Genomic DNA, 24,528 nt, shown 5'->3' with positions numbered 1-24,528 from the left:
TGGAGCCCACAACCTGGGCATGTGCCCTGACCAGGAATCAAACCGTGACCTCCTGGTTCATAGGTTGATGCTCAACCACTGAGCCATGCCAGCTGGGCTAGGTGAACTGTTTTTAAAAACAAGTAAAACTTTTGAAACTCAAAACATCAAAACAAGGAGACAAACAAATAAACACTAAACCCCAGAAGCTGACCACGTTTGTGAATCCTACACAGGTCCCAGCATTCCCTGCGACCTGGCCGGCACCCTGGATGCCAGTTTGGTGAGTGGACAATCACAAAAGGCTGCGATTCTCACTGTCATTCTGGTGCTTTTAAAGACGAGCACAGTTGGGAGTTTCCTGAAATTAAAAGTAAATTAAATCAAGGCCTGAGGCCTAACTGCTTAACAAGGTCACTGCTCATTTTCAAGATGCAAATGTGATATTGTGAGTTCTTTTCAAAAACAAAAGAACAGGTTCCTGTAAGCTGTGAACTCTGGAGTCCTGATTATTGTAGGTTTCTCTGAGGGCGTTGCCACCACAGAGCCCTGGTAGCACATGATTAAAATTAAGAAAACCTAAGGCTAATTTCACATTAAATAAAACTGTCTGTGTACAAAGTAAGTATAACTTATTTGACACTAGAGGCCTGATGCATGAAATTCGTGCAAGGGTAGGCCTTCCTTCCCCCGGCTGCTGGCACTGGATTCTCTCTGGCACCCGGGACCTGGGCTTCCCTCGCAGCCCCAGCTTCCTCTGGAAGGTCACCCAGAAGGTTGTCTGGAAGGACGTCCGGTCTAATTAGCATATTAAGCTTTTATTATTGTAGACTAGAGGCCCAATGCACAAAGTTCATGCAAGAGTAAGCCTTCGCAGCCACAGAGGCTGCCTGGACCCCTCCCTCGCAGCTGCGATGGCTTCCTCAGTCCCGTGGCTGCAGCCTCAGCTGAGTCTGGAAGGACGTCTGTCTAATGAGCATATTACGCTTTTATTATTATAGATTATTATAGATTACTCCAGGACAGCACTGCGATACTCTCTTTATTTTCTCAGCACTTTAGGGATTGCTGTCCTCTTGGCCTGGGAGCTCAGCGGGGAGGGGTCTGCCTCCGTCCAATGAATCTTGATGGGGTCTGAGCAGGGATGCTTATTGCAGAACTTTCAGAGAAACATAATTTCTACTGATTCTCTCATGTTAATATTCAGATACTTTTCACTTAAATTTGTAGTCCAGGCTGTCCCAGAATCCACAATGGCAGCGTTATACATCACAGAGCTTTTTAAGTTTTTCTGTTTTCCAATTTTGTTTTAACCAGAACTATGGGTTATGTGAGTAACAAATAAGGGAGGAATAAGAGAAATGAAGCAGACTTGGCATCAGCCCCGTGCTTTTATTCCCCTGGATACACTTCATTTACTTTTCACGGTCAAAATGCGTCTCTGACAAGCTTTGTTCAGAACACGGTTCCTTCCTCTGAGATGTCACATCTTGGTTTGCTTTTCTTTCAAAGGGGTTCTGCCAGTGCAAGCATCACGTGGAGGGTCCCACCTGCAGCGTCTGTAAACCACTGTACTGGAATCTGGCCCGAGAGAACCCCAGCGGGTGTTCAGGTCACGTTTCTTACTCATAATGACTCACTCCATGGCAGCCTCCTCGTCACCGTCTCTGCCTCAGTGACTGCACCCAAAAGGAGCTGCCGTTTAATCAGTTCCGTTCGTCTGGAAGTTTGTTTAAATGTTTTCATGTTTCCCCCCGACTTTTGGCAGAACTTCGCCATTTTCACAATCTTCGCCGGGGTCAAAGACCCTGTTCCCATAGCGTGTGTGGCTGGGGAAGGCGGCTCCTTGATCAATGGTCCTGACTGCCTGGTTTCTATAGCCCACTCTTTCTGAGTCCATTTCATGCTCAGATTAAAGCCAGGGCAGGACTCAAAGCCGTGAAGCGGAAGGTGCTGAGTGGAGTGACTGCTCTTAAATAGAGTGTATTTTCATGTCAGCAATGACCTGGACACTCGACTCGTTTAAAAAACCCCCGATGCTGCCCTTTGTCTTGGAGCCGTCACAGACTGGCCATTTCTCCTCGGAGGTGGGGGTGCGGATTCCGGAGAGCAGCCCAGCCCGAGGGTTCGGCAGTGCAAGCCGACTCCTATGAAGCATGCTGGGAAGTGACCCCGTGCAGGGGCCGGCATGGCGCAGTCCCGGCGCTGGGGGCTGCCCCTGTGTCCCCTTGGCCCAAGGACGCTCTCTTGTCTCCACAGAATGCCAGTGCCACGCGGCGGGGACGGTGAGCGGAATTGGAGAGTGTGGGCAGGTAAGGTGAGCCGATTTACCTGGGACGCCAGCAGCGACTGGCTGGGGTTCTGTGGGAGGGTGTTAATTAGCACCTCTGTAATTGTACTGCGTGCAGCCATCTTTTTGGACGTTTTTTATTTTTTAAAATATAGTTTTATTGATTTCAGAGAGAGGGGAAGGAGAGGGAGAGAGAGAGAGAAACATCAATGAGGAGAGAGAATCACTGATCGGCTGCCACCTGCATGCCCCACATTGAGGATCGAGCCCGCAACCCGGTGACCGGGAATCGAACCGTGACCTCCTGGCTCATAGGGCGATGCCTCTCTGGCCGGGCCTTTTGGACATTTTTAGATCCTGATGCACGACTTGGTATGACACACGAGGCCTCACGGGTTGAAGGCTTGAGAGCAATGAATTCTGTCCCCTTCACCCCGTCTTGTCGTCTGCTCCTTGTTCTGCAGCGCGACGGGGACTGTCACTGCAAGCCCCACGTCGGGGGCGACTCCTGCGATACGTGCGATGACGGATATTTCGCTCTGGAGAAGGGCAGCTACTTCGGGTGTCAAGGTACGTACGCCCGCAGCCCTGAGGGAAGCGCAGGGCAATGGACAGACGTCAGGGCAGCCTTTCCTCTGAGTTCCTCGTCCTCCTGCAGGCTCCCGGGGGTCGGGCTCAAAGCTCCTGTCCAGGGACTTGGCCAAACTTCCCGTTGAAACTGGTGATGGCTGCACGTGGGGTCGCCAGCTCCTCTGCGCCAGCACACGCGGGGTTAAAGATAACACACACGAGTGGGCCCTCCTGGTGGCTCAGTGGACAGAGCATCGGCCTGTGGACTGAAGGGTCCTGGTTGGGGGCACAGGCCAGGGTTGCGGGCTCGATCCCCAGTGTGGGAGCTACAGGAGGCAGCCAATCCATGATTCTCTCTCATCATGGATGTTTCTCTCTCTCTCTCTCTCCCCCTCTCTGAAATCAATATAAATATACTTTAAAAATAAAATAAAAGACATAATTGGGATGAGGGAGTCGCTGTAAATGACATTGAGGCTTAGTCGTTTTAAAGATATATTTTGTAAGATCAAAAACGCTCACACAGGATTTTTTAGAGATTATATTGTTTTATTTATTTTAAATTCATCTTTATTGTGGAAAGTATCACGGATGTCTCCCTCTTTCCCCCATTAACCCCCCTTCGCCACTCCGCTGTCTGTGTCCATGGGCCGTGCATAGGTGATAGGAGTTCCCTGGTTAATCTCCCCCGCGCCCGCCTTCCCTCTGAGACCCCACAGTCTGCTCCGTGCTTCCAGGTCTCTGGGTCTCTTTTTGTCCATCGGTTCACTGTTTGTTGAGTCCACGTGAGTGAGATCATGTGACACTTGTCTTTCTCTGACTGGCTCTTTCACTCAGCGGGATGCTCTCCGGTCCCTCCAGGTGGACTCTGAGGGTTTTATTGTTTCAAACAATAAAGCTGTGGGAGGGGATGTCCCATAACCCTCGTCTTGCCTCTACTGTAGCCCCTCTAGTAGCAGAACTGCTTATGGTAGTACTGAGCTGCTGAATCGCTTTCAGCTCCGAGCTTACTGCCCCCTAATGGACACGTGGGGCCGTACCATCTCAGTTGGGAGGCTCTCGTACATATTTCAAACACCTGCCAGACACTGGAGGCCGGGCAGAGCCAAGGGCCTGGCTCACGGCTTCCTCCTCGAGGCAGGGAGGCATCCCGCAGGAGATGCTCTGAGGGTGACTCTGCTGTGTCCTGACTTTCAGGGTGTCGGTGTGACGTGGGTGGGGCCGTCACCCCCATGTGCAGCGGGCCCGCTGGGGTGTGCGTGTGCCGGGAACACGTCGTGGGGAAGGCGTGCCAGCGGTGAGTCTTGGAGGCTTCAAACCCGCTAACTGCTGCTAGCTTGTGCCCAGGGTGTCAAAACGTGCCATTTTGAAGAACTTCAAGTCGTTTGCACTTAAAGTGTTGGGATAGTTTTGACCCTTCTCTGTGATGGCCATTATTGGACTCTTGAAAGGAATCCATTAATAGGCATGAAGTTTAAGAGAAAACAAGGCATAGAAAGGTCATTCTAGTGATCGTACATGGGTGTATATATGTAACTTGTAAACTTAACATGTTCACTACTGTATCTGAGGTCTTACTAACAGTACCTGACACATGGATGTTAACATTTGTGTGAAGAGTGACTACAAGTTTGTGAGTGGATGGATGGATGGATGGATGGATGGATGAATGAAGGGGTGGATGGGTGGGTGGGTGATGGATGGATGGATGGATGGATGGTAGATGGATGGGTGGATGGATGGTGATGGATGGATGGATGGATGGATGGATGGATGGTGGTGGGTGGATGGGTGGATGGAGGGTGGGTGGGATGGTGGGTGGGTGGATGGATGGATGGATGGATGGAGGGTGGGGTGGGTGGATGGATGGGGGATGGAGGGTGGGTGGGTGGATGAGTGAGTGGATGGATGGATGGATGGATGGATGGATGAATGAATGGATGGGTGGGTTAGAGTAAGGAACCTAACTTGACTTTGCTGAGCTGTGGGTGCCCTTCAAGGACGATTGGAAGGATGCTGCCGCCATGTGATGTGCTCAGCGTGCCCTCACCTGACTGCGGGGGCGGGGGGGGTGGGTGCTGGGTGTGTCGTGTAGGTGTTCACATGAGTGAAAGCAAGCTTTCGGAGAGAAAGCTCGGCGCCCTGCCTGTCGTATGTAACGCGCCCTGTCGGGTGGTGGGGTCCTGGGCGGCAGCTGTCGGGATTAATGGGTCATCGGATGATCCGTGAGCCCAACCTGTGACATCCGTGTCTGCTCTTTGTCTGTGAAAGGCCTGAAGACAACCACTACTTCCCGGACCTGCATCACATGAAGTACGAGCTCGAGGACGGCACCACCCCCAACGGGAGGGAACTGCGCTTCGGGTTTGACCCCCTGGAGTTCCCCGAGTTCAGCTGGAGAGGATACGCCCAGATGACCCCTCTGCAGGTGCGTGGCCGACCTCATCACGCTTCAGGTGAACTCTCCCCAAGGCCGACTCCAGGATTAGTTTCCTCCTGGAGAATAAGGAAGTGTCATGGGCTCGGGGTAGGGCTGGATTTAACTGATAAACATATATATGGATTTCACAGTTTCTTGTTAGTTTAATTTGGTCACCAAATCAGAAAATGAGAGGATTAAAGAAAAATAGTGCTTATCTCTGGAGACATTTTATAGGAAATTTCCCAAACAACATTAGGCTGTATTTTAACATGAGAAATTTTTTCTTTAAGCCAGTTGTGGAAAATAAAAACAAGTTGACCTAAATGATTCCAATACAGCTTATGTTGCTAATTTTTATTTAATTTTTACTTTTTAAAACTCAGAATTACTATACAAATAGAAGCTAAGGTGAGTGGGGGGTTTACATCTGCGCGATTTCGTTTTCCTTCCCCGCGTTCCTCCTTCCCTCCGCCTCCTCCGCTCTGCCCCTCTCCCCCAGCTCAGTGTTGGAGGGAAGGAGTTCACACTTTACCGTTAGAACGTAACATTTACAATGAACACGTTCCATGTGGTCTCTGAGTGGTTTGTTCCCAGCGTTTCTCTTCGAGGTGGGTCTCCTCAAGCTGTGTGTCTCAGGGGAGAAACTCGGAATGAAAGAGGCAAACTGATGACCATGGCAACCCAGCCCGTGTCCCGTGCGGACCCAGAACTAGCCGTGTTCTCATTCGGCCCTTAGACAAGCGTGACCGTCCGTCCAGGGTCCCCGTCCAGCTGCCTTTCCCAGGCGGTGCCAGGACCTGAGACGCTTCACTGTTTGCTCCTCCCGTTTCTGTCCTTTCCGGCCACCGTGTTGTTCAGAAGAAAGCGGGCATTCCCCTGAGTCAGCGCAGGATGGGAGTGACTGAGCCACAGGTGTGACTGACGTGTTTGCGGGAATGGCTCTCCATGGTGAACTTGCTGGGAGTGTCTTCAGTCCGAGGGCTGGTGGTGGTGCTCAAAACACCGCTGACTTTCCTCTGCTCCTAATCCCTGTTTGCGCTGTCATTTTCCACCTGCAACCTGTGTGAAAGGTGAAGTTAGTCAGACTGAGAGGGTGAGCGGGAGTGTCTCCTGGGCCGCTCAGCTCGGCTCCCAGAACAGGGATTCTACCCAGACGTTCACGTCCCAGATTTCTCGCTCTACCACTGTCCCTTCAAAAACGATGAAAAAATCAAAGGAACCACTGATTTGGAAATCTCCAAGTTCCTTCCTTTCTTTCTTTTTTAAATATATTTTTATTGATGTCAGAGAGGAAGGGAGAGGGAGAGAAAGATAGAAGCACCAATGATGAGAGAGAATCATGGATCGGCCACCTCCTGCACGCCGCACTCTGGGGATCAAGCCTGTAACCCGGGCCTGTGCCCTGACCAGGAATCGAACCGTGACCTCTTGATTCATAGGTTCATGCTCAACCACTGAGCCACACTGGCCAGGCTTTATTATTATTATTTATCTTTATTGTTGAAAGTATTACAGATGTCCCCATTTTTCCTCCACTGACCCCCTCCACCCCACTCTCGTCCCCTCCCCAGGCCTTCTCCGCGCGATGGTCTGTCACTGGGCTGTGCACGTGCATATAAACTCGTTGGCTAATCCCTTTCCGCCCCACCTCCTCCCTCCGAGGTTCCGCGCTCTGTTCCCTGCTCCCATGTCTCCATGTCTACTTGGTTCATCAGTTTATTTCGTTCATTAGATTCCACGTATGAGTGCGATCATGTGATACTTGCCTTTCTCTGAGGGGCTTATTTCACTCAGCATAGGCTCTCCAGGTCCCTCCAGGCTGTCTCACGGGTACGAGATCCTTCTTTTTTACTGCTGCGTAGTATTCCATGTGTAGATAGCCCACAGCTTTTCACAGCTGCCGAGTGTCTGAGCCGTCCTTGGGCCCCAGCCGGATTGGATCATGTCGTCAGACTTAAAATAGCCTGGTCTTTCCTCCCTCTCTGGGCTCAGCGGCCCTTCCGTTGTGTGAGCACCAGGGTTGGTGGATGTCGGGACGCCCCGCCGACAGCATCTGAAGGCCCGTGTTCTCCTTGGATGGGGCCTGAGATACATTTCCTGTGACTTACTGAGCGCAGTTTAGTTACATCCAGATTCATCTCCCACGCGTGTGGGGTCTGTAAGCGTTCCTGAGCCGCCCTCGGTCTCTGCGACCATTTGGGGTGTATAAGTGAGCGGGCCCTGGAGAGTCTCTCTCTGGGGGTTGCATAGCACCCTGTCCTCTCTCTCCCACCTTCACTTCTCCCAGCCATGCGAGTGCGCAGCCTCCGTGGCCCCCTGTGGCCCCCCTGACCAGCCCCCCACCACGCGCTCTGCCTGCTGCTTACAAAGGTCAGAGGGGACCCGGTGCCGAGGGAGTGCCTCTCACGCCCCTTCCTTGTGAGGGACTTCGATTCGTTGCCAGGCTGCGCGTTTCCACCTTCCTCAGTGGTACAGGCGCTTGCTGAGTGGGTGTGAGGTTGTATGTGTGTGTACATGTGTGTGCACCATGTGTGCGTGTGTGCGCGTGTGTGAACTACGTGTGCACGTCTGTATACTACATGTGAATGTGTGTGCCCTACGTCTGAATGTGTGTACGTATGTGTACACTATATGTGATAGTGTGTGTACGCTATGTGTGTGCACACTATGTGTGAATGTGCATGTGTGTACATGGCGTGTAAATGTGTATATGAGTGCATGGCATGTGAATGTGCGTGTGTGTACATGGCATGTGGATGTGTGTACATAGCATGTGTGTGTGTGCACACTACGTGTGAATGTGTGTGCACACTGTGTGTGAATGTGCATGTGTGCACACGGCATGTGAATGTGTGTACACCAGGAGCCGGTGTGAAACGTGGATGAAGCCGCTGTTTGGCCCATGTCCCGTCTACACTGTGTGGCCCTCGGTGTCTTTCAGAACGAAGTGAGGGTCCTGCTGAGCGTGGGGCCGTCGAGCCGCTCTCAGTTCCGTGTTGTCCTGAGATGTGTGAACCCTGGAGCGGAGGCGGTAACCGGCCTTGTGACTCTTCATCCGTCCGGGGAGAAGGCAGGTGGGTACATTTTCTGGCCCCTTTTTGGATAAGAAACGATGGACCAGGGAAACGTTTTCTCCTCCGTAGACACGCCCGCCCGGTGCTGGCCTGAACCGGACAATGCTCGCGGCGCCCTGCCCTGCCCCTGCCCTAGCTCCTGCGCCTGTTCCTGCCCCTGCCCCAGCTCCTGCGCCTGTTCCTGCCCCTGCCCCTGCTCCTGTTCCTGCCCCTGCCCCTGCCCCGTTCCTCAGCATCCTGCTTATTGCACTTTGCTGTTACATTGCTCATTAGCGGCCATTTACGCATCCACGTAGCAACCTGTGTGCTTGGCTGGACGCCGAGGGCTCTGATGTCACCACAGGAAAGCTAGTTTATAACTCGCTCACAGGAAAGTGCGTGTCGCCTTGCGGTGCTGAGGGACCTTGACTTCCCGCCTAAACAGTCCCCTTGCCTCAGGCAAACCAACCCGTTTGGGAGCACGGGGCGAGCACAGGAAGCTAAGACAAGTGTGTGAGCAGGAAGCTGGGACTCTGGGAGGAGCGGGGACCTTGGACAGGGGTCAGAGGTCAGGGGGAGGGCCCTGGGGGCCGGTAGAAGGTGGTGGGAGCGTGGACCTCCCTGGGATCTGTTCTGCGAGGGTCAGGGCTTCTGTCAGACCTGCACACAGACTCCAGGCGGCAGGAGGGCCCGACAGGGACACGCACTGGCGCCCCTGGGCCCGATTCTGAAAGAAGGCTGAGCCCGGCGGCGTGGCTCAGTGGTTGAGCGTGGACCTGTGAACCAGGAGGTCACACTTTGATTTCAGGTCAGGGCATGTGCCCGGGTTCCGGGCTTACTCCCCAGTGTGGGGCAGCCAGGATAAGCCCTAAAACACGACTTGCCCATAAGTTAACCAGCACAGCCCACAAGGGTGTGCACAGACTCCTTTGCTAGGAGATACGAGCGTAGCGGCAGGCGGGGGGGTCAATCACTACGATGTCCCCATCTTCCTTTTCCTTTAGTAAGTGCTGGTGACGCTGAGCGTTTGTTGTGTTGACCTGTTTTCTTTCTCCTTGTGGATTGTAATTACGTTTCTTTTGACGATTAAAAAAGGTGCCAAGGACCTTTCTAAGCAATTGGCCTGTGTTAATATACTCAATCGAATTAAATATCTCTAACGAATTAAAAAGGGACTAACAATCCCAGCATGGATCGCCACTGCCCACATCCTATCAAGGTCTTTCTAGGCTGTTCTTACATACGTGTTCATGCAATTAAAGAAGTAAGGTCTGCACGTAGGATCAGCCAACTACCCTACACGTTTGCAGATGGAAACCGAACGTGGGAAACTGATTGGCTGCCCGAGCGATGCCCGAGCAAACTTGTCTCTCTCTCACAGACGCTGCTCAGAGCAGAGAGGTCGTCTTCCTGCCCAACACGGAGCCAGCCTTCGTCTCCATCCCTGGAAGCGGTCCGGCCGACGCGTTCTCACTGGCACCGGGGACGTGGGTGGCCTGCATCAAGGCCGAGGGGGTCCTTCTGGTGAGCAGTCATTCTTTTCTTTTTTATCTGTTTTTATTGCTTTAAGAGAGGAAGGGAGAGGAGAGGGAGAGAGAAACATCAATGATGAGAGAATCGTGGATCAGCTGCCTCCTGCATGCCCCCTACTGGGGATCGAGCCCACAACCCAGGCATGTGCCCCACTGGGAACAGAACCGTGACCTCTTGGTTCATAGATCGATGCTCAACCACTGAGCCACACCAGCCAGGCTATCAGGTTCCCTTTCAGACACCAATGGTGACATTTGCCCTCACATGATGCAATGACATAGGAGCCAATGTAAGGTACCTTCTATCATCTTATAGCCAACTTCTCACAGACAAAACATTTACCGAATTATAATGCGTCAGGACATGAAGTTTTCTAAATAAATGCAAAACCTAATGAACATATGTTCCAGTCTTTCAAAAGGGGAGATATCTGTAATACTATCCTATATAATAAAGAGGAAATATGCAAATTGACCGTCACGCTCTCATACAAGATGGCTGCCTCCACGTGGTCACAAGATGGCCACCACAAGATGGCCTGCAGGGGAGGGCAGTTGGGGGCAATCGGGCCAAAAGGGGAGCAGTTAGGTGTCGATCAGGCTGGTAGGGAGTGGTTAGGGGGTGATCATGCAGGCAGGCAGGCGAGCGGTTGGGAGCCAGCAGTCCTGGATTGTGAGAGGGATGTCCAACTGCCGGTTTAAGCCCGATCCCAACTGGCAGTCAGACATCCCCCGAGGAGTCCCAGATTGGAGAGAGTGCAGGCTGGGCTGAGGGACACTGGGACAACCTCCCCCCCCCCGCCCGTGCACGAATTTTGTGCACCGGGCCTCTAGTTAACAATAAAAGTTTATTAAAAAAAAAAATTAAAAACAGGAGACGGTAAAATCTCCCCTGGATTGGAAGGTGGTAAGGTTCGCCCTGCGGCTCTTATCTCCAATGCTCATGGCCCCCCATGAGCGACTTCGGGGTGCTGGTGAGTCGGGCAGACGCAGCAGCCATGGGAGAGGTCAGCTAGTAGCTTCACCTCGTGGCTGGGTCAGCTGTGTGTCGCTGTTTTACCTCTAAAGCAGGGCCACCAGCATGGGCGTGACTGCCTGTTGGTCTTCATTTCCTAGGACTACCTGGTGCTGCTCCCCAGGGACTACTACGCGGCCCCCTCGCTGCAGCTGCCCGTCACGGAGCCCTGTGCGCACGCGGGGCCTCCCCACGAGAAGTGAGTGTCACGGGCCCTGATTCAGGCGGCTTGCTGCAGGGTTTCGTGGGCCTCAGGTCACATCTGCAGCCGGAAGCTCTGATAATGACTTACGGGTGGTTTTCTCTCTGGAGCAGGCGACTCGCTTTCACTAAGAATCACACAGCACTTTGCGCCCATAGCTGGTGCTTAAGAGTGGCTCGCACCCGTAGCTTGTGGAGATGCTGGTGCATGCCCCAGTAACACCCACGGCCCTGCATCCGTGAGGGGAGGCGCTTAAAACAGAACGTGGTGATTCCTCCGAGCTCCTGCCGATGGAAATGCCCTCCCGGCGCCTGTAGTAGGCGCTGTGGTGCTGGGGCAGGATGGGTGCCCCATGGATGGGTGTCCGGGTTGCACGGGATGCTGTGTTTGGTGTCGGTTGTGACGGCCGCATCTTGTTGTTGCAGCTGCCTGCTTTACCAACAGCTGCCACTGGCCGGCTTCCCCTGCGCCCTGGCCTGTGAGGCCACACGCTTCCTGCTGGACGGGCAGCCGAGACCCATGGCCCTGAGGCAGCCCAGCCCCGCTCACCCCGTCATGGCGGACCTCGGCGGCCAAGAGGTGGGCAGCCTTTTGTTGGCTGTCAAAGCTATTACTCCCCTCTCCCCCCGTCTTCCCCCCCTCGCATGGCCCTCCCCCCCCCCCCCATGTCGGCTGAAAACCCTTGGCCCCAGTGCTCCCAGGTTCGGGGACCTGGAAGGACGCCTCGCAGGTTCAGTGGAGGTGCGCCAACTTCTCTGCTGCGGTTGGGGCTGGCCGCGCACCCCGTGGGGTAGGGTGTGTGCATCACTTTAGATGGTTTGCATCCATATAATTTAACGTTTCTTTTCTAATTAAGATCAGTTAAAAGCCTCAAGGCCCATTTCCTTTCCTCTTATCTCCCATCGGGAGATTTCTTTCCACTTCAAGCTGTGGAGCGTCTCTTACCTTGAGACACAGGCAAACGGATGAGAGGAAGCGTAGAAGCCCCTACATGCAGGGGTGCAGATTTCGGAAGTAGAAGTCCAGGTGCCCATCAACTCTGAACGGAAGGGGGTCGATGGTGACGTGCTGTTCGTCTGGGTCTCCTCTCTACGGAGCAGCCCGACCCGCAGGACCCAAGCCTGGCAGTGACGCCATGGAAACCGATTCCCAGGGTCTGCGCAGCCCTGTTTCTCGGCTGCCCGTGTGAGCATGCCCAGCTCATCTCCCGCCTGTCTGCTCGGCCCTCCGACAGGTGGAACTGCACCTGCCCCTGCGGGTCCCGCGGGCCGGCCGCTACGTGGTCGTGGTCGAGTATTCCACGGAGGCAGAGCAGCTGTCTGTGGCCGACGTGCGCGTGGGGAGCCCGGGGGCGGTCCTGGCCGGCCAGGTGACCATCTACAGCTGCCAGCACAGGTATCAGGCCTGCCGGGGGGTCCTCGAGCGGGGCCGTCGGGGGTCAGCTGGGGGACTTGGGTTTTCATCGGGAGGGAAAGTGGTTCCTTCCTGAGGCGATGTGCAGCGTGGGGGCCGGCAGGCTTCTCGTCGGCAGTGCCTGGAAAATGCCGCATGTTCTTGAAAAGCTGTCTGTTCTACTTTCCATGTTGGCGCAGGTTCCCAGGAAGCAATGTAACCTTTGTATTTTCCTTGCTGGCGCCCCCTGTGGGCCCGGGGACATGCTCGCAGGTCGAATGCTGGGCAGAGTGCAGGCTGTAGGCGCTGGGAAAGGCGTGGTCTCGCCTGCCCTCCCAGTGCCCTTCCGAGGTGGAGGTCACGCATGTTTGAGGATCGTTGGAGAGAAATAATGGGACAAAGGATTGTCACATTTCACCTGAAGTCCCACTTTCCAAGAGCTCTGACCAGGATTTATTTATTATTTTTTAAAATATATTTTATTGATTTTTTACAGAGAGGAAGGGAGAGGGATAGAGAGCTAGAAACATCGATGAGAGAGAAACATTGATCAGCTGCCTCCTGCACACCCCCTGCTGGGGATGTGCCCACAACCAAGGTACATGCCCTTGACCGGAATCGAACCTGGGACCTTTCAGTCCGCAGGCTGATGCTCTATCTAGTGATCCACACTGCTTAGGGCTGAACAGTATTTGTTAACATTTGTTCCCCCAGCTGGTGTGGCTCAGTGGATAGAGTGTCCGCCTGTGGACCAAAGGGTTCCAGGTTCGATTCTGCTCAAGGGCACGTGCCCTGGTTGCAGGATCCTCCCTGGCCTGGGCCCTGGTTGGGGCTCACACAGGAGGCAACCAATCCATGTGGTTCTCTCACATCGATGCTTCTCTCTGCCTTTCCCTCTCTCTTCCACGCTCTCTAAAAATCAATGGAAAAATATCCTCGGGTGAGGATTGAGAAAAAAGCTGTTTCCTTGGCATAACATTCCAGAACACAGGCAGCTGTGCAGAGCCGGCAGCAAGTGAAGAGCCCGTGCCAGGGGTGCCCTGGGACGTTCACCGAGGCCTGGGAGTCGGAGGCAGCAGGCGGGAACGGCAACGGGCCACCCAGCTCAGGGCGGAGCCTGGAAGGTTCTGCTGCCTCTCCTCCCATGTTGCTTCTTGTCCAGCCCGAGGTGACCGAGGGGCTGACACGCTCCCTCCTGCACGTGAGAGAACTTGTGGGGCGAGGTGCTCTCAGCGGCTTCGAGTGGAAACTGTTAGGAGACTCGAAAGGCCACCGAGTTCACGTCACACTCAGCCAGCCTTGCCGATGAGCTGTGAAGGCCCCTCCTTCAAAAACCCAGCCACCCCTTTCTCTGGGCTGATGACTGAGAAAACAAAGAATATGATCGCGTTTGGGTTTGTAATCGGGCATCAGACGGGGCAAAGTTCCCCGGAATGTTCCTTCTTGGTCGGAAGGCACTTCCTCTCCAGGTGACGTCAGCCACCGCTGGAATGTGCACTCCCGGCGGGCGGGTCACCCCAGGAATCCTGGCGGCTGGGCCACGGGCCAGGCCGGGGCCAGGCTCCTTCACGCCCTGTCTGCCTCCGCTCCAGCTCAGCGCTCCCCCAGGCACAGGGCCTGGGCCTCCTCCACAGGACAGAGTAGGGCTGGCCAGGAGCCACAGAAGCTTCCGGAAAGCCTGGTAGCTCCTACTCATCCGGACGAGGCTGAGCCTCCCCAGGCCCAGCAGAGGAGTGAGTTCAAAGCCCAGAAGAGAGGGCGCCGCCGGGCTCCATAGCGCCCCTCACAGCCTCTGTCTGGACGACACGGTGGGGGAAGAGACGCGAGGTCCAATGCAGGTGGTTCTGGCCGTGGGCAGGCCCCAACACCGTGTCGCATGGACCGGAGTCCCTGTCGCCATGTTCTACCACTCCCGGGAGGCTCATGGTATTGCTTCTCTGGCTAAAATAGTTCCTTTCTCTACCTTGCTGCTACGTGGCCAAAGGAACAGGCTACATACACCACAGTCCAAAGAGGTGCGATTGGACAATATGTGACCCATAAAACCTATTTCAAACGGCAGCCCTTCAGCACCGCAGCACCTCCTGCTGAGGTCGGGCCCCTGCCATCCTCGAAAGGAAGAGAGAATGACGTGCCTGAGCTGCTGAATGGGCCACACGCTGTGTTTGACCTTTAACATCATCTCCTCTTAGCCCTCACCCCCAAAGTCATCGCATAAATTACTCAAATACAGGTTGGGCAGACGTAGGTTTACCGTTGTGAGAACGGAAACACAGAGTTTATGCTTGTGTTACTACTTATTAACTGTTGTATCGTTTTCTGCATGAAGAACTGTAAGCCTACTTTGCCCCACCCTGCATTTCCCAGAGATGGTCATTGTTTTAGGGTGTCACTCCTTCCAGATTACATTCGCAGATAGAAAAGTTGCTACCAAGCCCGGCCCATGGCTCAGTGGTTGAGCGTCGACCTCTGAACCAAGAGTTAGTGGTTCAACTCCCAGTCAGGCCACAAGCGTGGGTTGTGGGCTCGATTCCCAGTGTGGGGCATGTAGGAGGCAGCCTCTCTCATTGATGTTTCTCTCTCTCTCTCTACCTCTCTCTCCCTCTCTGAAAGCAATAAAAATATATTTAAAAAAAAAGAAAATTTGCTAGAGTCTGAAGTCAGGAGCATCCCTCAAAAAATACTTCCTTTATGGGTTTCACCATTACAGTGGATTCTTGGTTCAAAACTATGGCCCTTTATTTACTTATTTATTCATTTATTAAATTTCTAATTCTCACCCGAGGATATTTTTTTCCATTGACTTTTGAGACAGAGTAGAGAGATGGAGGAGAAGGGATTGAAAATGAGAGAGAGAAAGAGAAACAGAGAGAGAGGTCTGTGTTCGACCACTCCCAGGAGGCTCATGGTATTGAGGGAGGGAGGGAGAGAGGAAGAGAGAAAGAGAGAGAGGGAGGAACATCAATGTGAGAGAGACATGGATTGGTTGCCTCCCGCATGCGCCCTGACTGGAGTAGGGGATCCTGTCCCACCCGAGGTACGTGCTGTGACTGGAATGGAACCTGGACCTTCAGCCCACGGGCTAACTATAACCACTGAACAACACTGGCCAGGGCAAAACCTTGACCTTTTCACTGTTCCTGGACTTGGCCTGATGGGACGGAGGGAAGGCGCAGGTAGAAATGGGTCAGGAGGAAGGTGGAGGCGGGCTCTGGGCTCCTCAGGGCGTCGGGCACGGCCTCCATGCTCCCTCAGGCGCGTGGGGGGGCGTGGCGGGGCCAGTGGGCAGCACCATCGCCAACTGTCGGAGGACGTGGGTAACTTGCGCAGAAGCTGTGCCTTAAGGGCAGGCAGTACTGGCCCTGGGCTCTGTCGCCCGACTAGACCGGTTCCCCTGGAGAAGGTGAGCAGGGCGTTCAGCCGAGGGCCAGCTCGGACGTGGGGAGGCCCCTCCCAGCTGGGCATGCCGCATACCTCCCGCTCAGCGCAGGCAAGTTCGCTGCTGGCCACCGGGCCATCGACAGCAGAGCCCGAGCCACCAGCCCCCCAGGAGGCACCCAGGGCAGGGCCAGGGGTCGGGCTGAGCACATCTCCTCCTGCAGCGTCCTGTGCCGGAGCGCCCTGACCGACGGCCGGAGCCGCCTGGCCACCTACGAGCTGCGAGCCGACGCCGACGTCCGGCTCAGAGCCCGCAGCGCCCGGCTCCTGCTGGTATGTATGCCTGTGGGTTTGTTTGTTTATTTTTGTTAATCCTCACCCGAGGATATTTTTTCATTGATTTTCAGAGCGAGTGTGAGAGAGACACATCAATTGGTTGCCTCAAAGCAGGCACCCCGACCAGGGCCAGCAACCGAGGCGTGTGCCCTTGGCCAGAATCGAACCCCGGACCCTTCAGTCTGCGGGCTGACACTATCCACTGAGCCACACCAGCTAGGGCCCCATTGGGGTTTAGAAGCATTTGGTTGATATCTAATCTCTTAAACGTAAACTTTTAAAAATGTGGCTGGGTTTTTTGTTTGTTTGTTTTTTTAATATATTTTATTGATTTTTTACAAAGAGGAAGGGAGAGGGATAGAGAGTTAGAAACATCGATCAGCTGCCTGCTGCACATTCCCCACTGGGGATGTGCCCGCAACCAAGGTACATGCCCTTGACCAGAATCGAACCTGGGACCCTTGAGTTCGCAGGCCGACGTTCTATCCACTGAGTCAAACCGGCCGGGGCTGGCTGGGTTTTTTAATGTCTGTAACATTAACCCTGTGAAGAATGGCCAGTTGTTTGATGTTTATTCTTCCATCTAGAAGTCTGTCCGGCCTCTCCTTTGTTTGAGCCATTTTTAGAACACGCGGTCAAGTTTGATCATCACACATGAGCACGTCTCACAAAACCCCATTGCGTTAATTTTTACTTATGGTCACTGTTGTGAATGAAATGACGCCGGCCGTGACATTTCCTCGCTTATTAGTATCGCTGGCGTGGAGGAACGCATTAGTGACGGTGTCTATTCTTCCTCATTTTACTGTTTCATTATGTCTATTGGATCTCGGCAAATTCCTTCAGAGTTTCAAAGGTTGTAATCATCTGGTATTTTCCCCAGACGGTTGCTACTCTATTTCAAAGAGAGCAATGACTCAGCTACCTTGACGTGTAATGTTAAGACTGAAAATGGCAAGCGTTGCAGGTGAAATGTACGCTGTGCCCACCTGTCGGTAGCACACCTGATGAGGGAGGGTTTTGACCAACAGGCAGTGAGGCCTGCACTGGGAGGCAGTGGCCAGATTCACAATGAGTGTCTCGGGGAGCATAGAAGTCTGCAGTGTGAAGCACTTCCTGGGGCTGTTATATCCAGCGCAGGGCACACCCGGGACCGCCCGCGGCCTCGCCCGCCTCCTGCGTTTAATTTTTATTTATTTATTTATTTTTTATTTATTTATTTTTTTTTTAATGAATCTTTATTGTTCAGATTACAATTGTTTCTCCTTTTTCCCCACATATCTCCCCACCACCCAGTTCTTACCCCCCCCTCTTCCCTTACCTCCCCCCCCCCCGCTGTCCTTATCCATAGGTGTATGATTTTTGTCCAGTCTCTTCCCATACTCCCCACACAGACACCCCTTTCCCCCTGAGAATTATCAATCCACTCCCATTCTATGCCTGATTCTATTAAGTTCACCAGTTTATTCTGTTCCTCAGATTTTTAATTCACTTGACTTTTAGATTCACTTGTTGATAGATATGTATTTGTTGTTCATAATTTTTATCTTTCTTCTTCTTTTTCCTCTTTTTAAATAATACCTTTCAGCATTTCATATAATGCTGGTTTGGTGGTGATGAAGTCCTTTAGCTTTTTCTTATCTGCGAAGCTCTTTATCTGCCCTTCAATTCTGAATGATAACTTTGCTGGGTAGAGTAGTCTTGGTTGTAGGTTCCTGCTATTCATCACTTTGAATATTTCTTGCCACTCCCGTCTGGCCTGCATGGTTTCTGTTGAGAAATTAGCTGATAATCGTATGGGAGCTCCCTTGTAGGTAACTAACTGTTTTTCTCTTGCTGCTTGTAAGATTCTCTCTTTGTCTTTTGCTCTTGGCATTTTAATTATGATGTGTCTTGGTGTGGTCCTCTTTGGATTCCTTTTGTTTGGGGTTCTGTGCGCTTCCTGGACTTGTAAGTCTATTTCTTTCATCAGGTGGGGGAAGTTTTCGTTCATTATTTCTTCAAATAGGTTTTCAGCATCTTGCTCTCTCTCTTCTTCTGGTACCCCCATAATTCTGATGTTGGTACGCTTGAAGTTGTCCCAGAGGCTTCTTACACTATCTTCAACTTTCTGAATTCTCTTCTCTTCATGCTTCTCTGGAGGAGTGTCCTTGGCCTCTTTGTATTCCAAATCTTTGAGTTGATTCTTGCAATCCTCTAGTCTGCTTTTGGGTCTCTGTATAATATTTTTTATCTCAGTCAGTGTATGTTTAATTTCTAGTTGGTCCTCATGGAATTTATCGGCCTTTTCCATGAAATTCTTGAAAAACCTTATAACCGTGGTTTTGAACTCTATGTCCAGTCGCTTGTTCTCCTCCATTTCTTTGGTTTGTGATCTGTTTCCTTGCCTTCTCATATTCTCTGCTTCCCTAAGTTGGTAGGGTAGTTTTGTGTACTAAGTGTCCTATTGGTTCAACGGGTCAGCCTCCCAGTTACTTGAGGTGGACACTCTTGGTGTACCCTTGTGTACTGTGTGTCCCCCAGCAGGAGCTACAGCAAGGGCTAGTTTTCTCCTCCTTTGCTTGGGCGGTTTTGGAGCAGTCTGACTGGAGCTGCAGTTGGTTAAGCTGCTCCAGAACAGGCCATTTATATGCAAAAGCCGCTGTGTGGAGCCGGGGCGGGTTTGTAGAATGTGCGGGGCGGGGCCTCAGGGCGGGGCCTCAGGGCTGGGCGGGGTCTCAGGGCGTCACTAGGCTGGGGCGTGGCCAACGGCAATGGCTGCCGTCAGCCGTCTCTGCCTTTCCACGTTTCCAAGTCCCTGCGCCCCGCGCTCCAGCGCAGTAAACAATGATTGCTGGGCGCACCACTGCAAAAAAGTCACTCTCACTTTCCGACCCGATGGCCGAGAGTCCAGCTTCTCCCCGTAGGTGCCTGGGTCCCCCGAGTGTCCCCAGAAACTGGATTTCAGAGTGATCAGGAGCTTGTCTCCCTGCGGGTTGAAGAAAAGCCGCGCACCCAGCCGCCCGCCGCCGGCCCGATTCGCGTGCCTCCGTACCTCAGCTTTTCAGCGATTGTGCTTCTTTCTCTTCCTAGTTGTAAATCTTCCACTCAGCCAGCTTTCCCGTGGTTCTGGGTGGTAGATGTTATTGTCTTTTAGTTGTATTTTTGAAATTGTTGTGTGAGGCAGCAGATTAGTTGTTTAACTATGCCGCCATCTTTGCCTCCTGCGTTTTAAATATGCGAGCTCGACTGCAGTAAAGCCTTGGCGCTTTCTCTAAAGAAGTACCTGGAATTAAGCTTTAAAAATTTCTCTATAAAGTATATATCATTTAAGACTTCCTTTTAAAAATTACAAATCTATTTTTAAGCCTAACAATCCAATGGACTCTTAACCTTTTCATCTTTGGAAGTTGTGATGGGGCTAAATCTTCATCTTTTTCTTTTAATCCTTGCCAGAGGATATGATTTTTGTTTTTTAGGGAGAGAGAGAGAAACATCAAGGTGAGAGAGAAACATGGATCGATTGCCTCCTGTACATATCCCTACCAGGATCGAACCCTTAACCTAGGTACGTGCTCTGACCCAGAGTCAAACCCGTGACCTTTTTGGAGTTGGGACGACTGAGCCACCGGTCCTAGCTGGTGTGGCTCAGTGGCTACTGAGCCACCGGCTGGGGCTGTATCTTCCTTTTGACACACATCTGCCCTTTTGAAACAGTCCGGTTCCTGCCGGCGAGAGTATCAGCTCCCGAGGGCAGGGACGGTGTCTGTCTTGCAGGAGCCCAGTCTCAGTGCCTCACAGAGAGCAGATGTTCAGTAAAAATCGTTGATACTGAATAGCTTATGATCAAGCTGCTCATACAGTTCTGCTCTAAGCTGGAGTGTGTTGGTAAGTTAATAACCGAGTTCCTTGTGTGACTCAAAAACTAGCTCTGGAGACAGTTCCTTCCGCGAAAGCCCTGTGCCGAGGTCTGAGTCACCCTCTCTGAAGAAGGACTGAGTGCAGCAGGAGCAGCCCTTGTGGGCGCAGCAGGCTCCTGGCTGCCCACCATGCCCCCCGCCTCTCGGCCAAGGGGTCTGCAGAGCCAGCACCAGCTCAGGCCAGGAGAGGGGAAAAGGCACCAAAAGTCACTGAGAAGGAATTGTGCTGGAACCTTCACACGACCTTGTTTCTTTATATAATTACTAGAGGCGCGGTGCACGAAATTTGTGCACGGGGCGGGGGGTGTCCCTCAGCCCAGCCCACAGGGATTGGGCCTAAACCAGCAGTTGGACATCCCTCTCACAATCCGGGACTGCTGGCTCCTAACTGCTCACCTGCCTGCCTGCCTGCCTGCCTGCCTGATCGCCCCCTAACCACGCCCCTGCCGGCCTGATTGACACCTAACTGCTCCCCTGCCGGCCTGATGGCCCCCAACTGCCCTCCCCTGCCAACCTGGTCACCCCAACTGCCCTCCCTTGCTGGCCTGGTCGCCCCACGCAGCCTGCTGTTTGGTCGTTATTGTTACTGTGGTGGCATCCCGGACAATTTGCATATTCCTCTGTTATTAGTATAGACTAGAGGCCCGGTGCACAAAATTTGTGCATGGTGTGTGTGTGTGTGTGTGTGTGTGTGTGTGTGTCCCTCAGCCCAGCCTGCACCCTCTCCAATCTGGGACATCCCTCTCACAATCCAGGACTGCTGGCTCCCAACTGCTTGCCTGCCTGCCTGCCTGCCTGATTGCCCCTAACTGCTTCTTCCTGCCAGCCTGATCACCTCCTAACCACTCCCCTGCCAGCCTGATCAACGCCTAACTGCTCCCCTGCCGGCCCGATTTCCCCTAACTGCCCTCCCCTACTGACCTGGTTGCCCCTAACTGTCCTCCCCTGCAGGCCTGGTTGCCCCCAACTGCCCTCCCTTGCCAGCCTGGTCACCCCAAACTGCCCTCCCTTGCCAGCCTGGTCACCCCTAACTGCCCTCCCCTGCAGGCCTGATCTCCCCCAACTGCCCTTTCCTGAGGTCTGGTTCCCCCCAACTGCCCTCCCCTGCAGGCCTGGTCCCCTCCAACTGTCCTCCCCTGCAGGCCTGGGTCCCTCCCCAACTGTCTTCTCCTGTAGGCCTGATTTTCCCCAACTGCCTTCCTCTGCTGGCCTGGTCACCCCTATCTGCCCTCCCCTGTAGGCCTGATCACCCCCAACTGCCCTCCCTTGCAGGCCTGGTCCCTCCCAACTTCCCTCTCCTGCTGGCCTGATTGCCCACAACTGCCCTCCCCTGCCGGCCATCTTGTGGCGGCCATCTTGTGTCCACATGGGGGCAGCCATCTTTGACCACATGGGGGTGGCCATCTTGTGTGTTGGAGTGACAGTCAATTTGCATATTGCTCTTTTATTAGATAGGATTCCAGGGGCACTGTAGTCACCAACCTTGAACAACGGTAGGAAGGATTGGTTGCACATGATGCTGTATGAGTACCATGATGCACTTTTTACTACTTTAAAATAACAACGATAACTTCTCTGGATGAATTCTTTACCTAACAGCTTTTTTATTATTTTTATTTTTTTAAAATATATTTCTATTGACTTCAGAGAGGAAGGGAGAGAGAAACATCAACAATGAGAGAGAATCATTGATTAGTTGCCTCCTGCACGCCTCCTACTGGGGATGGAGCCCACCACCCAGGCATGTACCCTGACTGGGAATCCAATGGTGACCTCCTGGGTCATAGGTCAACGCTCATCCACGGAGCCACGGCGCCTGGGCCCTCACAGCCTTTTTACAGAGTGCGCTTGACCTTGCCCTGGTTTTGCTGGAAACTGCAACGTACCTCTGCATTGTGTTTGCTTGACAGCATCAGATCTGCATCATTCCCGTCGAAGAGTTCTCAACGGAATATTTGAAGCCTCAAGTCAGATGCATGGCCAGCTACGGGCCATTGGCTAACCAAAGGTACCGCGCCTCCTTCTTTGCCCCTTGTGCTCCGAGCGACACTGGCGTGCGTGTAAGGTTGCGACTTCTGCTTCAGAAGTGCCCACAGGCCAAGGTGCGCAGGCTGGCGGTGAATGTCACAGCGAGCCAGCTCGTTGGCCGCAGGAGCAGGAGGCTGAGCCAGTGGCGGGATGGGGGACCGGGGGAGGGGGAATGAGCCCCGCCCCCAGGCAGGTACCTGAGCTCTGTTCTGAGCTCCTGCGTGAGTCCGCAACCATTTAATCCTCGTGTCTGAGGCTCTTCATGTAAAAAGCCATGAAGCAGTGACCCGCCTCACCACGGTGCTGTGAGACGTGGCCAACCACAGCTTGCTGGGTTTGGTAGGGTTGTTTTGCTGTGGATTCAAACATAATTTAGAGACGCAGCCATGCGACCTGTGCCACGGCCCGGACGGAGCCGGGCAGTGAGACCTGGCTGTGCCTAGGGGACGACGGGATAGTTCCCGTGGTTTTACAGTTTTACGTCACCTTGGCGGGTAGAGGTGAATAACAATGTTCCGCTGGGCTGACCTCACTTAACAGCGTTCGTTCTCGGAGGGAAGTGTCAGTGAGCTTCGTGTCGCTCCCTCACCCTCAGCACGCGAAGCTCTGTCTTTCTGTTTTGGCTCGTGGTTTTGAGGCGGCGGATGGATTCCCTGTGGTCCCCGGCTTATGCTCAGAGTCTGTATCTTCACCGACAGCAGGTCTCCTTTTGGGTTATCTTTATATAAGATTTAAAAACCCTCTTTTTCAGGGCCACGTGCATCTCCATGTCTCCCGAAACTCCTCCGGCAGCATGGGTTTTGGATGCCCCACGTGGGGGGCTTCCCCCTCTCTCACCCCAGGACCCTTCTGCTGACGTGGTTACTGGAGTCACTGTGGAGGCCCCACAGGTAGGACCCCTCTTCCCACCGAGGGTGTTGTTTCAAAGCCAGTGGTTCTCGAAGTGTGTGGCCCTGACCCAGTGGCATCCATGCCACCTGGGAACGTGTTAGAAATGCGGAGTCGGCCAGGCCGGCGTGGCTCAGTGGCTGAGTGTTGACCTCTGAACCAGAAGGTCACAGTTTGATTCCTGGTCAGGGCACATGCCCAGATCGTGGGCTGGATCCCCAGTGTGGGGCGTGCAGGAGGCAGCTGATCCATGATTCTCTCTCATCGTGGATGTTTCTATCTCTCTCTCCCTTCCTCTCTGAAATCATTAAAAATATATTTAAAAAAAAAAACAAAGGGCCGAAACCGGTTTGGCTCAGTGGATAGAGCGTCGGCCTTCGGACTGAAAGGTCCCAGGTTCGATTCCGGTCAAGGGCATGTACCTGGGTTGTGGGCACATCCCCATTGGGGGGTGTGCAGGAGGCAGCTGATCGATGTTTCTCTCTCACCGATGATTCTAATTCTCTATCCCTCTTCCTTCCTCTCTGTCCAAAATCAATAAAAAATATATTTTTTAAAAAATTAAAAAAAAACACAAAGAAATGCAGATTCGCAAGCCCCATCTCAGAGCTTCTGACTTGGAGTCTCTGGAGGGATCGGTGTTTTCATACCCCTCCCCAGGAGTTCAGGTGCCCTGCAGTGGGAGGGCCTCTGCTCTCAGCTGTGGAGGTTCCAGACGTGAGGCGTCTGCGGAGCCTGTCCGTGGACCCCTCTGAGGCTCTGTCCTCCTGCATCTCCGCCTGAGGCAGGGCAAGTGCACGGCCCGTCCTGTGGCACCTCCTATTTCCGCGGTTCTTGGCTATCTAACCCTGTCGGGCTCATTGTCTCCCCAAGCTGGGCTGGAAGCACTGTTAGGGCAGCCGCTGTGGCTGACGGGGTTCTGGTATCACCAGCGGCACAAGCACAGCTCGAGGAAGGACGTTCTCAATAGACACGTCTCGGTCAGTCTTCTCGAGCAGCGTTCCCACCTGCTCAGCTCACGGCGCACAGCGATCACTGAGATCCCGCGGCACACCAAAAGACACGTTTTTTGCCAGTCTGACAAAAGATAGGTATACTTTTGATTGATTTACAAAAAAATAATAATAGTAGTAGTTATCTACCCTTTTTGTTCCAAAGTGACTTTTAAAAAAAATCAGGTGCCTACACTTGTATAATAAGGATTTCTGGTTCTAAGAATTAACCAATCAAATGCAGCCTTATGATGCAATGTGAGCAATAAGCTGCAACTGTTATATGACTTACACTGTGTTTATGGTTCAAGACAGGCCATTCACACCAGACACTATTGCACTATTGTTGTGTTGGCTGTTGTCATTTTTAAAAAATGTTTTTATTGATCATCTTCTTTTTTTAGAAAGAGAAGAAGGGAGAGGGAGAGATAGAAACATCAATGATGAGAGAGAATCATTGATTGGCAGCCTCCTGCACACCCCCGACTGGGGATAGAGCTTGCAACCCAGGCATGTGCCCTGACCGGGAACTGAACCCTGACCTCCTGGTTC

General features: G+C 53.0%; 1 protein-coding gene across 5 annotated transcripts in view; it reads left to right on the top strand.

Moving 5' to 3' along the window:
• The window catches only part of LAMA3 (laminin subunit alpha 3), a 156,303-nt gene that overhangs the window by 52,145 nt on the left and 79,630 nt on the right, over positions 1–24,528 (top strand). For 4 of the 5 annotated variants that reach the window (XM_054723728.1, XM_054723726.1, XM_054723724.1 and 1 more), the window contains 14 exons: positions 216–262; positions 1,492–1,591; positions 2,239–2,291; positions 2,734–2,839; positions 4,037–4,136; positions 5,111–5,267; positions 8,203–8,335; positions 9,696–9,838; positions 10,963–11,060; positions 11,489–11,642; positions 12,298–12,458; positions 16,058–16,166; positions 21,979–22,076; positions 22,848–22,986. In XM_054723728.1, the coding sequence (XP_054579703.1) occupies positions 216–262; positions 1,492–1,591; positions 2,239–2,291; positions 2,734–2,839; positions 4,037–4,136; positions 5,111–5,267; positions 8,203–8,335; positions 9,696–9,838; positions 10,963–11,060; positions 11,489–11,642; positions 12,298–12,458; positions 16,058–16,166; positions 21,979–22,076; positions 22,848–22,986 (1,598 nt within the window). The remainder of the gene's footprint in view (positions 1–215; positions 263–1,491; positions 1,592–2,238; positions 2,292–2,733; positions 2,840–4,036; positions 4,137–5,110; positions 5,268–8,202; positions 8,336–9,695; positions 9,839–10,962; positions 11,061–11,488; positions 11,643–12,297; positions 12,459–16,057; positions 16,167–21,978; positions 22,077–22,847; positions 22,987–24,528) is intronic. The other variant, XM_054723727.1, reaches the window with a different exon arrangement.

The sequence above is a fragment of the Eptesicus fuscus genome, chromosome 12 (genome assembly GCF_027574615.1).
Source record: "Eptesicus fuscus isolate TK198812 chromosome 12, DD_ASM_mEF_20220401, whole genome shotgun sequence".
Taxonomy (NCBI): domain Eukaryota; kingdom Metazoa; phylum Chordata; class Mammalia; order Chiroptera; family Vespertilionidae; genus Eptesicus; species Eptesicus fuscus.
This window is presented reverse-complemented; position numbering and strand designations above follow the sequence as displayed.